The sequence below is a fragment of the Trichosurus vulpecula genome, chromosome 1 (genome assembly GCF_011100635.1).
Source record: "Trichosurus vulpecula isolate mTriVul1 chromosome 1, mTriVul1.pri, whole genome shotgun sequence".
In the NCBI taxonomy this organism is placed as follows: domain Eukaryota; kingdom Metazoa; phylum Chordata; class Mammalia; order Diprotodontia; family Phalangeridae; genus Trichosurus; species Trichosurus vulpecula.
In genome coordinates, this window is record NC_050573.1 from 254,346,232 (window position 1) to 254,365,186 (window position 18,955).

At 35.8% G+C, this 18,955-nt stretch overlaps 1 protein-coding gene across 3 annotated transcripts in view; it reads right to left on the minus strand.

Moving 5' to 3' along the window:
- Window positions 1–18,955, minus strand: part of TRAPPC8 (trafficking protein particle complex 8) — a 132,152-nt gene that overhangs the window by 12,142 nt on the left and 101,055 nt on the right. For all 3 annotated transcript variants that reach the window (XM_036757723.1, XM_036757715.1, XM_036757729.1), the window contains 3 exons: window positions 10,302–10,398; window positions 7,694–7,762; window positions 7,546–7,604 (listed from right to left, as the gene is read on the minus strand). In XM_036757723.1, coding sequence (XP_036613618.1) covers window positions 7,546–7,604; window positions 7,694–7,762; window positions 10,302–10,398 — 225 coding nt within the window. The remainder of the gene's footprint in view (window positions 1–7,545; window positions 7,605–7,693; window positions 7,763–10,301; window positions 10,399–18,955) is intronic.

An 18,955-nucleotide genomic window follows, 5' to 3' on the forward strand; every position in this document is an offset into this window, starting at 1 on the left:
GAAAATTAATAAAAAGAATGTATAGAATAGTTTTGTGTTGGTTCATATTATATGTGGGGCAAATAATGTTCAATTATAATTACAACATCCAGCAATATCTAATGGAATAGTACACAAATGGAACACAGGTACCTTCATTTATTTTCTCTTTTTACACCATCATAGATCTACAGCTAGAAGAAGTTACGGGTCATTTAAAGTTTTGAAAGAACAAACGCATGAGTAATAACTATATAAAATAATATTATTTTTCTCTTGTTAACCTTCTAGAATTCCATATTAAAAAAAATCTAGGTAATGTTTTAAAATCCCTAAAATTTCCTTTTTTAAAAAACTATATGAGTTTATAGTTTGTGTTTTTATTCTTTTAATTAAAAAAGTAAAAAAGATTATATACTAACAATGACAGGTTGATTCTTGTGTACTAAAAATGCACAAGGCTTAAACTTGGTGTGTTCTGTTTCACTGAACTTCTAATCCCATACCTTCCCTAAAAAGCCATAGAATATTTATGCCCTTCTATAATAGGGGCTTTTAACCTGAAAGGCTTGTGAACTTTTCTTTTTTTAAAATATATTTTGATAACTAGTTAATGTAATTGGTTTCCTTTGTAATTCTATGTGTTCTCTTTTATGTATTTAAAATTATTATTCTGAGAAGGGCTTGAGATGTTAAATCAGATTGCCAAAGTGGTCTATGACACATACACAAAAAGGTTAAGAATCTGTTTTCTGTGAGCTCAAATATTCATATAGCTTTAAGTACATCTTGTATGGGTGACTCTAAATCTGTCTTCTGCTTTGACCTCTTTCCAGATCAATACAGGCTATTGGTATATAGATGTTCTACTGACACACAGCCTAACAGATTGCAAAACTAATTTTATTAACAGTCCTCAAAATGGATACCTCTTCTGAAAATCCTTGTTATTATCAATAGCTCTTCTATTCTCAACCTTTCTCAAAACAACATTTTTACTTTTCCCCTATACCTAAGTCATCCTAGGTCTGCTCTTTACCTTCACTGAGATCTCCAATCCCTTTACTCCTCAGTACTTTCTCAGGCTTCGACCCCTGCTCTCATGTTACTTTTTTCTCTTCCCAATCTTGACCCTCTAGTTAATCAATTCCCCTTTTACAATGCCAACTACTTTGAAATCAATTGCTCCCTTGTCCTAATGCCATTCATCCTCAGCCAAGCCCCAACACTGAGTAGAGCTGGTGAAAGTCACATAAACAGTATGAGAGGATAACTACAAATTCATATTATCCAACTTCAACTAGATTCTAATATTATTCATCAAGGCAACTAGTCCCTTCCCACAGAAAATACTCCAAACCTTTTCTTCTCTCCCCAAACCTCTCACATATCACCCTTCTGTATGTTAAGCTGAGGAGCTCAACTCTTATTTTATTGAGAAAACTTAGACCTTTCAACATGAGCTCTCTCTTTCCCCCTTTATTTTCATTTCAAACCTTTTGACATCTCCCACTATCTCTTCTTTTCCCCCAGTCTCTGACAATGAAATGCCTTTCTCCTTGCTAAGGCCAACCAACCTACATGTGCCTTTGATCCTGCTCCTTCTCCAGCTGACTGAAATCTCAATCATCCTCCTTTAATCTGTCATCTTCAACTTCTCCCTATCTACTGGTTTCTTCCTTACTGCCTTCAAACATGTCCAAGTCTCCCCAATCATTAGCCAAAAAACCTTCACTAGACCTCATCATCACCTCAAGCCATCACCCTATTATTATCTTCCCCTTCTTAGGCAAACCCCTAGAAAAGGTGTCTATACCTGCTGTTTCCACTTTCTCTTTTCTAACAACTCAATTCTAGCTTCCTACTTCATCACTTAAATGAAACTGTTCTACAAAGTCTCTTAAATGTCAAATCTGATGGGTTTTTTTCCCTACATTACATGCTATCTCTTGTCTCCAGGTCTTTGAATTGGCTGTTCCAGGTACATGGAGTTTACTCCTTCCCTTCCATAGCTCCTCTCCTCCTTTAAGACACAATTCAACCCCATTTTCTGAAGGAAATTTTTCTTGATCCTCCCAGCTACTAGTGTTTTTCCTTGAAATTATCTTGTATTTAATTACTTTGTATATATTTTTATTTATTCATTTTATATTTATACTGTATATGTATTTATTGCCTCCCCCATTAGATCTAAGCTTCTTGTGAACTGTGATTGTTTTATCTTTGTACTTGCAACCCTAATGCCCAGCATGATGCCTAGGATGTATTCCTGTTGAATGACTAGATTGAAATTACGGACACATGCCAGTTGTGAGTACAGGGCAACAATTCTGACCCCTAACCTCTCTGTTTCTAAGATTCCTGGACTGAAAGTATCTCAAATACCTAAAAAACAGTAACAAGTTCAGTGTTAACCTGAGAATAAGCAAAACAGGCCTAATTAAGAGGTTTGATTCCTCATAGAGATGGCTAAGTAGAGCAGGTAATACAGCACTGGCCTGGAATAAATAAGACCTGAGTTCAAACTTGGCCTAAGGCAGTTAGCTATGTTACTCTGGGCAAGTAACTTAATCTCTGCCTCAATTTCCTAAATTGTAAGATGGGAGTAATAATAGCATCTATTTCCTAGGGTTGTTATGAGATCAAATGAAATAATATTTGTAAAGTGCTTAGTATAGTGCCTGGCACATGGCAGGTACTTAGTAAATGCTAGTTTCCTTCATTTCTTCCTCCTTCCTATCTACCAGGGGAGGTCTCTGAAGCTATAGAAACAAAAATTGTCTACCTGCCATCTCAAACAACCAGAAGAAAGCCAGTATAGAGGTAATCAGATGGAAAAGGGTATTAAGCGAGATACATAATGGTAAGGATATTAGAGAGTGGACTGAGGTAAGAATGAAAATAATGGATAGGAAACTTGTAATATGCCATAATTATATGAAATCTAATATCCTAGTTGAAATTCATACTACATTCATTAAGCACTTATCATGTCCGCAGCATTGTACTACAGATCGAAGAAAATTCAGGCAAGGGGCAGTTGGTACCTCTTGGGGGATTACAGTATGAGAATAAGACATACATAAGTAATTATGATATACAATAAAACATAATAATTACACCTGAGGTCCAGAGCAAAGTGTGTATGAAGTCTAAGTTTCAGTTAGTTAATAAGATTTATTAAGCATCTACTATGCGCCAGGCAATGTGCTAAGAACTGGGGAGCTCACAGTCTAATTAATGGAGGAGACAACATGAAAACAAGTGTGTACAAACGAGATATGTACAAGTAAATTGGAGATAATCAAGAGGGAAGGAACTAGCCTGAAGGATGAAAGGGAGATCAGGAAGGGCTTCTCACAGAGGATAGGATTTTAACTGGGGCTTAAAAGAAGCCAGGAAAAGCAGGAGGCAGAGATGCAGAAGGAGAATATTCTAGGCACAGCAAATACCCAGTGAAGATGCCTGCAGACTGGAGATAGAGTCTCCAGTGTCACTGGAATGCAGGAAGGTCAGTAAAAACTATAGGAATCAGAGGATTCATACAGGCAACAGCATATGAAAAGAGCCTTAAAGGATAGGCTGAAATCTATCAAAGTACAAAGCACAGAAGTACAGACTTTATTCAGTGATAGTAGTACAGGTAGCTTGGAAAGGACAATGTATGTTAATATTATATGAAATAAAACTGAAAAGTATAGTAGCACCATCAGGCCAAGGAGTTTGAACTTTTACTCAAGAGACCACAGGGAACCACTGAAAAGTTTGAGCAGAGGAGTGACATAATCAGATTAATGCATTATTCTGAAAGCAGCATGAAGGACAGGGCAGACACACACACCCCTACCTAAATTAATCTGCAAAGTAATACCGGGGCAAAGAATCGGTCAAAATAATAATATTCATTTGGAAGAACAAAAGGTCTAGAATCTCAAGAAAAATAGCAAAAAATAGTAGGAATGAAGGGGTACAGCATTAACAATTCTCCAACAATATTACAAAGGAATAATCATCAAAACTATTTTGAACTAGTCACAAAATAAAAAGTAGATCACTGTAACAAACTAAATAAGCAATACTCAGTAGCAATCAAACTCAGTAGCCTAGATGTTTGATAAACCTAAGAACACAAACTACAAGGGGAAGAAGTTTCTGTTCAACAAGAACTACTTAGGAAAACTAGTTTTACAAAAAAAAAAATAATTAAAAAAATATCGGAGTAAGTAAACATTAGAGATTTGTTAGAGTAAGCTTTCTTACCTAGCAAGGAATAAGAGGGATCATAAAAGTTAAAAGAGACAATTTAAATCACATGAAAAACAAAAGCTTTCATACAAGCAAAATCAAGGTAGGTAGAAGAGAAACTGGGGAAAAATGATTTTATCAACCATTAATAAAAATCTAGTAATCAAACTAAAAACATATAAGAACAAGTGCCAATACTCAAGAGATAGTGTTCAAGTATATGAATAAAAAGTTTTCAAAAGATCAACAACCACATAAAAATGCTCCAAATTGCCACGAAAAAGAGAAACGCAAATAATAATACCCTGAGGCTTCACTTCATACCTTGAAAATCAGCAAGGATGATAGAAAATGGAAATTAATGTTGGAGAAGCTATGAGGAGACAAGCATGATAAAACACTGATAACAAAGCCATCGCTTGGATAAACTATTCTGGAAAGCAATTTGGAATTGTGCAAGATAAAAAAAAATTACTGAGCTACTTAAACACTTTGACCTAATTAGCCCAGTACTAGAAATATACATCGAAGAGATCAGATAGAAAGGACTCACATAAACCAAACCATTCAGCATGATGTAGTAATAGAAGCAAAATGGCAGAGTGTATAGATGGCAGTGTGACAAGATGGATAGAGTCAGTTTCCAAACCAGGAGGATTTTGCTTTAAGTCCCACTTCTTGCACTTATTGGCTATGTGACCCTGGGGCAAGTCACTTAGCCTCTCAAATGTTCTAGGCAACTCTCTATGACCAAGCAGCAGAGAAGTTATTGACCTACATTGGCAGAATGAGTTTTCTCAGTTAGGAGGTCCCTAAATTCATGAAATCACAGGTTTGGTTCCTATCCCCTATTCACAGCAGCACTTTTTTATAGTAGCAAAAAACTAAAAACAAGATATTATTGATTGACAAAGGGCTAAGCAAACTATGGTTTATCAATATAATGGAAACCTACTGTGCCATAAGAAATTACAAACATGAGAAATTCAGAGAAACACAGCAATACTCCTGTGTGAAAAGTGACAAAAGCAAAATCAGAATAATACAAAGACTACAAAAATGTAAAAAAAAAAAAAACCATTAAAGGCAGTCAAATTTAGAATTTTAATGACCTCTAACCTGAAGAACATGGATCTCTATAGCAAGGTACTTTGGGAACAGAATGGTAGTACCATTGACAAATACATGGAAGTCAATGAGGAAGTATGTTAATAGAGTGTGATAATAAGCTTAATTTTGGATGTATTAAATTAGTAATGCTGGCGGTACATCCTGGTGGAGGTGTGTTCTACAGGCAGTTGGAGACAAAGGTTTGGAACTCAAGAGGCCAGGCATGGAGATTTAAGAGTCATTAGTGGAGGCCAAGGCAGTGCCAACTCACCAAGAAAGATCATCAAAAGAAGGAAGATGGCCATGGACACAATGTTGGAGACCATGCATCTTAAAGGGTTAAGAGGAAAATTACCCAGCAAAGGTGACAGAGAACTAGTTAGAGAATTAGGAGGAAAACTCAGGAAGTGTGGTGTCTCTGAAGCCTAGAAAAAAAAAAATTTCCAGTAGGAAAGGGTGGCCAAACATCAAAAAGGCTACAGAGAGGACAAGGAGAATGAGGACTAGAAAAGAGAACATTGTTTTTGGTAACTATGTGGTCATTGGTAACATCTAGTGAATTAAATAGCTTCATTTTGTAACTTCTTCTGGGAATAATCAGACCAAGGAGCAAAGAAATTGGATGGTAGGGGTTACCCTGAAACAAGAAAAAATAGGATTGACGAGGTGAGAATTTAGAAGGAAGAAAGACCTAAGAGCAAAATTAAAGAGATCACTCATACTCTAATACATATTTAGAATTATAGCAGAACTTTATATATATATACACACACATATTGATTGTGACTAATAATCACCTAAATAGGTAAAAAAAAACCGGTGTCTGGGGTAACTCAGATGATCTATTCTCTTTTTTTTTTACTTCCATTCCCAGCTCAGGACTGTGCTCTACTACCAAACTACTCTCTTATTCTTACTTCCATTTCTAAGCCACTTAACAGGAAGAATGCTTTCTACTGGAGTGTGTACTCCATTTTTTACATGTATATGTTAAAATTTTTCCACTTCTCTTTGTTAATTCCCTTTTAGATTATAAGGATGCAATCCTAGCAAGAGAAAGTTAAGTTCTTTAAGTTCATTAAGTTCTTCTCACTTAAGGATAATAATGTAAACAGTCAATATAATAACTGACTCCTAATGACAAACTAATGGGATAGCATGGCAAATTAGTCTGCTCTTAGGTTTAATTATATCACTGCATGAACCTCAAAAAATTAAAATTTCTAAAAAGTATTTTACAATTTAAAACAATTTTATGAGCAATTTTAATATATATTAAAAAGCAAAATGATGTTATACTTGCATTTAAACAAGAACAAAAGCTATTTTCTCCTCTGACTATACCTATTTTGTGTTAGTAAGTCACAGTGATTTAAAAATTATAAAATTTCTAACAATGCATTCCTGTTTGAAGGCCAGTATTGAGAAAGCCAAGTATTATTGTTTTAAACACCTAGGCATATGAAATATTAAAAAAGATGTTCTTCAATAGTTTCCATTAAATATTTCCAACAATCCTCCAAAACTCATAGAAACCACACTACATTTTGCACACTTGTTTTCTTTGTTTTTCAGGCTGAATGGAAAGTAGAGAAGCATATGATGTTAATCTCTCCTGATTCCATTAGTTCTCTATTTTCTAATCCTCTTATTTTGCATACGAGGGGTGCCAAAAGACTTAGTGCAGTATTAAGCTGTTGAAGATTTAAACCACACTAAGATTTATGGGACACCCTTTATAAGGAAAGTCAGGTTTAAGTATTTCTGTGTTGCCTTCTTGTTTAGCTATTTTGTTGCATCATTACAGGAAATATAATTACGGTCCTAATTCTTCTGAATGGTTTGAAGCTGCAGACCAAAGTTCTCCTCAATCCTCCACATTAGAAGCATTTCACCATTTCCACTTTTCTTGTGGTCATAAACCCATTAATCCATCCACCTAAGCTAGTTCACACTAAGTGAAGGAGACATTGTTTTTTGTTATCCATCTATTCACAATTACTCATAGGGAAGGGGATGTGGGAGAGGGGGAAGATATAGGAAGGTTTATAGGGAAGGAGTTTCTGAAAAATCAAACAATGATAGGGTGTTTGAACTCCAAATAGCAAAGAAATCAATGCACTAAATAGCTTGCCTAGGCCAGGATAACAAAGTATATTTTGACAATGACTGTATTTAAGTAAAATAATTTTATATTGCTAATTAACATACCTGTTCATTGCCAAAGATGATATCTGCAAATGTGTATTTTTCTGATGACTGTGCAGCAGCTAAAGAACAGGGGAAGACAAATATCATCTCAGAGCCATGAATATAAAACCTCACTTGAAAAATGTGTCACCAAGTAAAATTAACTTACCTTCAAAATTTTTACATCTTACTGCCTTAAAGCACAACTTTCCCCTCTCTCTACTAGCAAGTTTCGAATCTAGAAGACAAAGAAAATTTTTTTTCAAAGGTATGTTTATCAGTTTTGCTAATAGAGAAATACAACAATCTCTATTTTAGCAAAAGTCTATTTTAGTATTCAGATTTCTTTGGCCAAACTGGAGCATGAGTAGTCATTTTTAAAAATATTTAATTCCTAAAACATTATCTCTTCGGTGCCACGCCAATAAAAAATCATTTAAGGAAGGAATTTAATATTCAAGAATTAAAAACCTAAAACCAAACTTTTGAACTAAATCAACAGTTGTAGTAGAGGGATCCAGAGAAGAAGGGTGGCAGGAAAACATTACTATTATAGGAATAATAAACTCTGAGACGAAAGAGTGACAGAATAATTTATTTCTACTTCTCATATTAAACAATACATGTAATCTACACAGATTGTGTGGGAATTCAGAAGCTATTCTTCTCTAAGCAGCCTTGCCTGTTCAATATAATTCAGCAAACATTCATTAACTACTCATTGCACAGTACTATCAGCAAGGTATTACAGGGACAAAATTAAGACACTAGTCACATAACCCTCACAAAACTGACAAATCTATTACATGGAGACAGATAAGCAGCTATAACAGAAAATACTATATAAGTGCATAACAGCAGAAAAATAAAATGTTATATAAAGTTAAATTGGGATAAGGGTCATTATTATTGCTTGGTGAGGTTGATAATGTAGGTATGTAAAGTAAATATGGGTAAAAATTCAAGATATTCCAAGAATTGCAAGGAGCGTGAGCAAAGGCAGAGACAGGAAAACACAGGATGTGCTCAGCAGATAAAAAAGTAGTTCATACATTTTGACTGGACACTGAGTACATGGAGGGGAATAGCATGAAGTAAATAATGAGGGTGACACCAGACTGAGGACAGGTTTGAATGCCAGGCGAATCTAAAGTTCATTCAGCAGGAAGTATGGCACTAATGAAGATTTTTAATCAGAGGAGTAATATGAAAAGATCTGGTCACAAGGAAGAATGTTTCATGTTGCATAGAACTATTTCAATAGTCCAGGCAGGTGTAATAAGGATCTATACTAGGGCAGTAGCAGTGGAAAGAGAAGATGCAAGAACTATTATGGAGGTGAAATTGATGCCTTGGTAACTGATTTGATTTGAAAAAAGAGGGAGAAACAAAACTCAAAGGAAAATCAATACTTTGACAATGGGACACCAGGTTAATAGTGCCACTCCTGATAGAGCTAGTAAAGTAAGAAAGAGAGACAAGCTTTGGGTAAAAGAGATACACACACATGTAATACATATATTTGAATTTAAGTTTCTGGTGAAACACCAAGGCAGTGACAGCCTATTGGAAATGCAGTTATAGAATTCAGAAGAGAGGTCCAGATTAGAAAGAAGGATTTTAGCATCTCTTGCATAGAGATGATTATTTAGCTGAAGCCATGAGAATGGAATTAAATGAAAGAGTATAAAGTGTGTGGGGGTGGGGAAAGTCCATGCATGGCCAAAACACTGAAGATGTGGAGGTCATATTAAAGTGTCAGAAAAAGAATGAGGAATTAGTGAAAAAGAGAAAGAAGAAAGGGTTAGGGAGGTTGGAAGAGAATCAGAAATACTGATCTCAAAATTTCAAAACCCAAGGGAGGAAAGTGTATTTAGGAGGCAACAGAAAACATTCTCAAATGATTGAATGTGTATTCAAAAGTCCAATTTGAACTCTTCACCCTCTCTACTTTAACCCTAAACTTTCTTCCTAACTTGAGCAGAAGTCAGTATCCTCCCAGGCACCTGGGTTCAAACCTATCATCTTTGACTTTTTTTCTCCTTCACCCTTCTCCCTCAACCAAATAGCTGCTAAGTGCTATCATTTCCATCTCTATCTCTTATACCTACTTCATCCTCTTAACTCAAACAGCCACCAGTCTAGTTCATACTCTTATTGCTGCTGATTTGGAAGGTTGTTATAGTCTCCTAATTGGTCCCCTAACCACCAGTCTTCATTTTTACCAACCTATCCTTCAAATAGCTGCCAAAATGACCCAAGATAAATTTTCCTGTCATTCTCCACTTCCTAAAACTCCAGTGTTTCCTATTGGCTATAGGATTAAAATATTAACTTCTAAGCTAGGCATTTAAGGCTCTCCACAACTTGGACTTTTCCCTATCCAAACCCCACCCCAATCCCCACTTTGCTCAGGGGCCACAGACTCAGAGAAGAGGGTTACCATATTTCCCCCAGATGTAACCACAATCAAAATCAATGTCAAGCTCCAGTTAGAGCAGTAGAAGAAGGAGTCAGGAAGGCAATGAGAAAACAGCATATATAAATTAAAAGGAAAGCTAGAAGTTAGAGAAATGAGGGAAATTGAAAACTATGTGGAAAGTAGGGAAGTAAGAGAGAATCTAGACAAAATAAAGGTGAGGGGATGGGGCATTTGCAGTCATTTATTTCCCATAAAAGTATGATTAAATCCTTTGTCAAGTGATTGATTCTTAGGACTCTAAAAAAAGAATCAGGAAATATAAATGAATTTACCATAAAAGAAAAAAATTACAAACCTTTGTTTTCAGAGAGATTGACAGATTTCTGTAACTTCCAATGCCTGCTGTTACTTGAAACTTGCACTATATGAAATTCCTTAACACCTGCTTCACTCTGCCAAAAAAAGGAAAAAAGGGGGGAAGATGTGGTCATCAGAATCAGGGTATCAAATTTCAGTATTTGGTTCTGAATGAAAATATTGAAATACTGGTTGATGAATAGGTAGCTCTTCTTGCCAAGACCAATTAACAGTATTTGTACACTTAAGCTTATCCTGCTTTGGTAGAATGACCCTGTAATAATGACTCCCTCTCTCTAATATTCAGTCTCTCCCTATCTACTGGCTCTTTCCTTGCTGCCTACATACATGCCCAGGTCACTCCTATACTTAAAAAAAAAGTTAACTTAATCTTATTATCCTCTCTCATCTCCCTTTCAAAACCAAATTCTTAGAAAAGCTGTTTATATTCACTTTCTCCAACATTTATTTCTCAGCTCCTTACAATATGACTACCTACCTAATCACTCAACTAAAACTGTTTCTTCAGGTACCAATGATCTCTTAATCATCAAATCTAATTGCTTTTTCTCAGTCCTCATCCTTCATCTCTCTGCAACATTTGACACTATTAACAGCCTGTTCCTCTTACTAGCTACTCTTGACATTCTGAGTTTCCATGAACTACCCTCTTCTGGTTCTCCTACCTCTCTAGGTTCACTGGATTAAATTATCAGCTCTAATGCAGAAGACTCCTAGACAAAATTTATCCAGCCAAAATTTCTTTCCTGAGCATCTGCCCTGCATCATCAACTGTCTGTTAGACATTTTAAACTGACTGTCCAATAGGTATTTCAAACCCAACATGTCCGAAATACATTCCGGAAAATTTACCCTTCTTTATTCTATCATGGGGACTATCTTTCTAATCACCCAGATTCACAATGCTGAAGACATCCTGGACTCTTTATTCTCCTTCATCACCCATATTCAATGAGTAGTCACATGCTCTCTATTTCCCTGCATTCTATTAGGGAGCATATGTATGCAGACAAGTAAATACCAAGTAACTTTAAAAAGCAGAAGATACTACCTTTTGCATTTCTGACTGGGAAGATCAGAAAAAGCCATGTGTAGGACATAGCACTGGATTGGAGCTAGTCTTCGAAAGAAACTAAGGATTCTAAGACACAAAGTGAAGAAGGGAAATGTGGAAAACAAGTTTATGCAAAGGCAGGGAGGTGGGCAATGGAATGTCATGTATGTGGAAAAGGGAAAGGAATAGGTACTTATTGTCTACTCTGGGCCAAGCACTTGTGCCAAATACTTTCCAACAACCCAAAATTGGTGCTATTATTATCACCATTTTAGAGGTGAAGAAATTGAGGCTGACAGAAGTTAAATGACTTGTTTGGGGTAACACAGCTATTAAGTGTCTAAGGTCAAATTTGAACTCGGATCGTCCTGACTCCAGGCCCAGTGCTCTCTATGCACTGCATCTCCTAGCTTCCTATGTGGAACAAGGAGTAGGCCAATTTCACTTGAATGTAGAATGCATAAAGGAAAGTAACATAAAATAAGACTAGAAAGGAATGGGGCTTTAAACACCAGGCTAAGGATTTTCTCTTTTATCCCAGAGGCCACAGTAGGGTTCTACTAAAGATAGATGAGTAAGAAAGTGGTATATCTAGAGTTATCCTTTGGGAATATCAATATGGCAGCTGTGTGACGACTGGCTTGGATAGGGGAGAAAACAGTAGTAGGGAGAGCACTTAGAAATCTACTACTCTAGTCCCAGACAAGAGGTAAATAGGGCTGGAACTAGAATTGTACTGTGTAAATAGAGAGAAGGGGACATATTTAAGAGATATTGCAGAAGTGGAATGATAAAGACTTTACAACCAACTGGATAAGAAAGAGAGAAGGTCAGGGGAAAACTGAGAATTACACTAAGGTGAAGCTAGATGAATCAAAAAAAAAAAGTGATGCCCTCAACAAATAAATCAGGTAGCCTGAAGGAGACGAGTTTTTAGGGAATATAATCAATTCCATTTTGGCCATGCAAGGTTTTAGATGCCAAGAGGATATCCAGGTGGAGATGTTCAGCATTCAGCATTTGGTGATTATAAGTAAGACTGGAGAGCTCATGAGAGAAATCAAGCTGGATAGACATCTGCTAGAGATGTTAACTGAAACCACGGGAGATGAAGAGAGAGAAAAGAGAAAGAGGGAGGAGAGCCATAACTGTTACCAAATGAGATAATACATATATAGAGCACTTAAGAAGTGCTCTGGTACATAATAAGCACTACAGAAATTATTTCCTTATTCCCTTCCCTTTTCCTGATGACAGAAGTTTAGGTGAAAGACAGATGATGACCTAACAAAGTTAAATGAGGGGTAATCAAACAAGCAGAAGGGGAACAAAGTGAGAAGAGTTTCATGAAAGCCAAGGGATGGGAGATTATTCAGTAGGAAGGGATGATCCATAATGTCAAAAGCCGCTTGAAGATAAAAGAAAATGAAGACTGAGAAAAGGCCACTGTATTTTGTTGTTAAAAGAACACTACTGTTGAAAAAACAAAGGCTCATGTTTTATTTAGAACCAAATTTGCTAGTCACACTTTATTTTCATGCAGCTATAAGAAGCATTTCTTAGGTCAAGTCATCCCAAGAACTTTTGAAAAACAAACTAGATGAAGTAGCTTTAACACACTCTCAAGATTAATAGAGGCATTTATTTCTGGTTAAATAACTATACATAAATTGCTACAGACCAGGACAGAATTGTTACCTCAAGGATACTTGTAGTGTCAATAGAACAAGCACATCATTTTAAGGATCTTCTATGTGTAACACTGGCAATTTCAAATTTGAAACAAATGATCTTACTCACCTTGCTACAACTTTTAGAATAAATAGTTTTAGTTTTCTATTCTATAGTTCTCTTCCCATCTCCACAGCCATATATACAATGAAGTCTGACTAAAGTTTGAGCCCTATTCCATATGCTTCAGCATTGCAATCTTAGATCAGTTTTGGATGGCTGGGAAGAAATGAGTGGCCAACAAGGGTGAAGATGATCCTTCCTATGATACTGGCAATGAGAGGAAAAAAATGTAAGAAAAAGGAGCTTAATGGATGACAAGGTCAAGGAAAAGTTTTAAAAACATGATTGCATGTGATAGCGAAGAAGCCAGTGAATAAAGACAGACTTAAAAAGAGATGCAATGAATGAGGAGGCAAGCTCCCAAAGAAAGGAGGGAATGAAATTAAGAGCACATGACCAAGGGTGTACAAAGAGGGGTTAGCCTTGGCAAAGAGTGATGATGACCACATCATTATCAGAGAAAAGAGCAAAGGGGGAAAGAATAGGAGATGATGAAGAGGAGCTATGTGACATGGAATAGGAAAGAAGAAAAGCTCTCCAATAACTGACTCCTTTTATCAGTAATACAGAAGGCTATTTTTTGTTGAGAGTAATGGGAGAGGATATGTTGTGAGTGATCAGCTGAGATGCTTGCCTCAGACTTCACCAAAAAATACTGAGGCCACTCAACGTGACTCCCCCTTAACCTCTCCTCCTCACACAAATCTTTTTCTGTTCTTTCTTCCTTCTCTCCAGACTTGCATGAAAAGGTGGCCATATCTTGCCAACTTCTCTACATTCATTCCTCAGCAGATGGTCTTTAGTATCATCCCCACTCTCTTGGCTCTAACCTTTCCCTATCCTACTGGCAACTTAACTGATGTCCATAAAAATGCCCATGACTATCTCATCTTTTAAAAATCCTCAATGGTCCTACCATCCATGACAGCAATCATCCTATATTTCCCCTCTTCTTAATGGCTAAACTCCTTTAAAAAGCCAGTGACATTTGGTGCCTTCACTTCCTCTCTTTTCACTCTCTTCTAAACACCCTCCAACCTGACTTTTGACTTCATCATTCAACTAAAACTGCTCCATTCAAAGTTGTGAATGAGATCTTAACAGACAAATATTAAGGCCTTTTCTTGATCTTCGTCCTTCTTGACTTCTCTGCTGGCTCTGACCCTGCTGACCACTTCCTCCTGCCCTAGCTTTTCAGGATATTGCTCTTTTTTGGTTACCTCTTCCTATCTTTCTGAATGAGTCTCTTTTGCTAGTCCTTTATCCAGCAGTCTCAATGTGTTTTACACTCCCTCAACCCTAGCCCCTAAGGCTCTGTCTCAGGCCTTTTCTTTCAGCAACTTCCATAGGTTCAATTATTATCTCTACACAGTTGATTTCCAGTTCTAAAGTTCCAGTCCTACTCTTTCTTCTGAGCTCTAGTTCTGTATTACCAACTGTCTTTTGGATATCTTGAGATAAATGTCCCATATTCAACTCAAACTTGACATGCCCCAAACAAGACTCATTATTTTTCCTCATCCCTCAACCCTCCCCTCCCAAGAGTTTCCTCTCACTGTAGAGGGTACCAACCAGGCTCCCAACCTTGGTGTCATCCTCAATTCCTCATTCTTGACTACGTATCCAAATCAGTTGCCAAATCTTGAAGTTTCAATCTTCACAACATCTTTTATATATTTTCCTTTCTCTGCATATCCATAGCCACCACTTCATTTCAGGCCCTCACCACCTTATCATCCGGAATATTATAAAAATCCTTCTTCCTATAGTGACTCTCCTCATCCAATCCATTCTCCATTTAGTTACCAAGGTGATTTTTCTAAAGTTTAGGTCCAATCATGTCACTCAATCAGTTCCAGTAGTTCACTGTTGCCTCTAGGATGATTTCTTTTATAGAATCATGCAAAATAACAAAATTCGTCTGAAGGAATAAAAAGTCAAAAATCTTAAAAGAACTAATGAAGAAAAAAGGTAAAAATGAAGGCGATAAAAAGTCATTCTTGAAGAGATACATGGTCAAAGGAGAAGAAAAATAGTTCTTGAATTATACACTATCCACAGCCATCATAGCCAAAAGACAGCCATGAAAGAATGCTCCAAAGCATTAATAACAAGAACAATGCAAATCTAAACCACTCTTGAGGATTCGCTTCATACATAGCAAATTATCAAAGATGACAAAAGATGGGAGTAGTCTATGTTGGAGAGACTGTCTATGGGCACACTAATGCACTGTGGACAGAGCTTTGAATTGGTTTGACCATTCTGGAAAGAAATGTGGAATGATTCAAACAGAGTGATTCACAAATGTCCTGGCATTTTGATCCAAAGATCCCACTGCTAGGCATATACCACAGGGAGGTCAACAACAAAAAGAAAAGCCCCTTATATACCAAAGTATTCATAATAGCAATTTTTTTATAGCATCAAAGAACTGGAAACAAGTTGCCTATCAACCAAGGAAAGGCTCAACAAGTTGCGGTACATGAATTTAATGGAATATCACTGTACTGTAAGAAATAATACCATAAAGAAAACAGACGAGTGTGGAAGATTTGGATGAAATAATGACAAATAAATACAACCAAAAAAACCAATATAAACAATGATTATAAATAGAAAGAACAATAACTTAAACTGAATGCTGTGAAATTATAACAACCAAATTTGATCCCAAAGAAGAAATGGGAAAGAGATATGCAAAAACACCTCCCTTCCTTCTCTGCAAGATGGGGCACTCTACATGTGGAATACTGCAAATAATGCTGGACTTTTTCAATGCTGACCCATTAGTTAGTTTTGCTGAACTGTTTCTCATTTCTTCTTCGCTATAAGGGACAGCTCTCTAGGAAGGGGGAGAAGATGAGATACATTGAGAAAAGCAGGTGACAGCAGCAAAAAATGTTCCTAAAAAAGCTAATCCTTACCCTACCTAGAAGGCTCTCCACAAAACGTAAGTGATATACAGACCACCCTTTATGAATTACTGTACTAATTATCTTTAGTTCTATTCATGTCTCAGGTTTGTTTCCATCATTACAAAATCAGTGACTCCCCAATCCATGGATCTAAACTGAACATTAGGATGAATGATCAATTTCACCAGCAAGCTCAAAAGGAAGACAAAGGAGAAAATTTCTGTCAAGCTACATTTTGGAAGGCAGGCTAGGAAAGGGTATGAAAATTGGGAGAACTGAGAGGACACTTAGATGCTGGTGTTCTATTCCTGAGCACTAAGGATCACATTGCTCATGAATTCTAGGATATTATTATATAGCATAAACAAAAAATTAAAAGTGAAATTATTAATTTTAAAAGGGAGGGAGGTGAAAAGGGGCATGTACCTAACAGTACCAGATCTCAGAGTATGCTGCAAAGTAGGTATTATGAAGATGATTTGATACTGTTTAAAAATAGAAAACATGGGATGGGTTTGTTATTAGGAAAACTATCAATATAACAAATCATATATAACAACAAGAAGAAAAATAACATATCAATAAACAACAATAAAAATACTTATTTCTATTTTTAAAAAAATAGAAAACACAGGAATAAAATCACATAATGATAATTAATAGAGAGAAGTTAACTTTTAAAGCACATAGTGCTTTAAAATTTGCAAAGCACTTTACACATTTCATCTGACACTAATAACAACCCTGTGAAGTAGGCACTATCATCATCCCCATTTTACAGATGAGGACACTTAGTTTGAGAGAAGTTAACTTATTTGTCCAGGGTCACATAGCTAACTAGGCATCTGAGGCAGGATCTGAACTCGAGTCTTCTAGACTCCAAGTCTAGCACACTATCTCCACTGCTCTACTTAACTGTTTTCTTAAAAGGATACGTAGCAAACATCTAAAAGCAAGAGTCATCATTATATGTTCTGGAACTAACTAGAAGCCTTTCCAAACAGAGATAAAGCAAGGATGCCCAATCTACTATATGACAGTGCTAGAAACACTAGCTACAGCAATAAGACAAGAAAAAGAAAGTGAAAGAATAAGTAGAGGTAACGAAGAAAAAGTTATCACTTTTTAGAGGTGATATGATTTACTTAGAAAATGCTAACAAGTTAACTAAAAATAAAAAGGTAACAGCAACTTCAATAAAGTTGCAGGATATAAATAAATCCACATAAATCACTAGCATTTCTGTATATAACACAATCCAGCAGAAAGAAAAACTTCAATTAAAATAGCTACAGAATGTAGAAAATATTTGGGAGTCTAGCTACCAAGTTGTACACAAAGAAATTATGTACATATAACTACAAAACACTCTTATAGAAATAAAGACTGACCTAAGCAAAAAATATTAACTGCTCATGGGTAGGTCTAGACAATATAATAAAAAAAGATACTACCTAATTTACTTATTCAGTAATTCAGTACTTCCTGATAATATAGTTCCTTCCTCACAGGGTTGTTATAAGAATCAAATGAAATCATATGTTTAAAGTGCTTTGCAAATTTTAAAAGTGTGCTTTAAAAGTTACCTTCTCACTATTTTTATCCTTACAAAAATGATTTTATTCCTGTGTTTTCTAATTTTTTAAAAATAGGAATACATGTTTTTTATTGTTGTTTATTCATAAATTATTTTTGTTCTTGTTATATATGGTCTGTTATATGGATAATTTTCCTAGCAACAAAGCCACCCCATGTTTTCTAATTCAGTACCATGTGATCAAACTATCAAAGAATTACTTTATAGAGCTAGAAAAACTAATGAAAATAATTTATCTGGAAGATCAAAATTTCAAGATCTCAAGTAAAATAACAGAAAAGTAGAAGGAAGGGGAGCTAGTAGTACTAGATATCAAGCTATATGATAGAACTATCATGAAAAAAAAAGAAAGAACAATCAAACTAAATACAAAGCAGTGATCATCAGAAAGATGAAACAGAGAGATCTGTGGGACAAAAGTGTACAACATGGAAGAAAACAAACACAGTAGTAGCACAGTGTTTTAAAAGCCCAAAGATCCCAGCTACTTGGGAAAAGAATTCACTCTTTAGACAAAACTATTAGAAAAAGCGGAACGTAATTTGGATAAGATATAGACCAACATTCTATACCATATATAAACATAAGCTCCAAAGAGATACATGGCTTACACATAAAGGGTGAAATATTATAAACAAATTAGAGGAGCAAGGAAGAAATTACTTTTCAGTTCACTCTATAGAAAGGGGAACAGTTCACGACCAAACAAGGGATAGAGAGGATCAAAATGGACAACTGGATTACATGAAGTTTAAAAGTTTCAGTACAAATAAAACAAATTCAATATGTATAGCAAATTACTCTGATAAAGGTCAGATTTCCAAGAAACACAAGGAACTTCTTTAAAACCTGGAAAGACTTATATGAACTGATGCTGAGTGAAGTGAGCAGAAACAGGAGAACATTGTACACAGTAACAGCAACCTTGTAACAGGATTAACTTTGATAGACTTTGCTCTTCTCAGTAATGCAAGTATCTATGACAACTCCAAAAGATTCATGACGGAAAATGCTATCCATATCCAGAAAAGGAAATATGGGGTCTAAATGCAGATTGAAGCATACTATTTGCTCTCTGTCTTTTTTTTTTTGGTTTCTTCTTTCTCATGATTTCTCCTATTGGTTCTAAGTCTTCTTTACAACATGACTAATGTGAAAATATGTTTAATATGAATGTATATTTATAACCTATATCAGACTGCACACCACCTTGGAGAGGCAGGAAGGAGAAAGGGGGAGAAAATTTAGAATTCAAAATCTTACAGAAG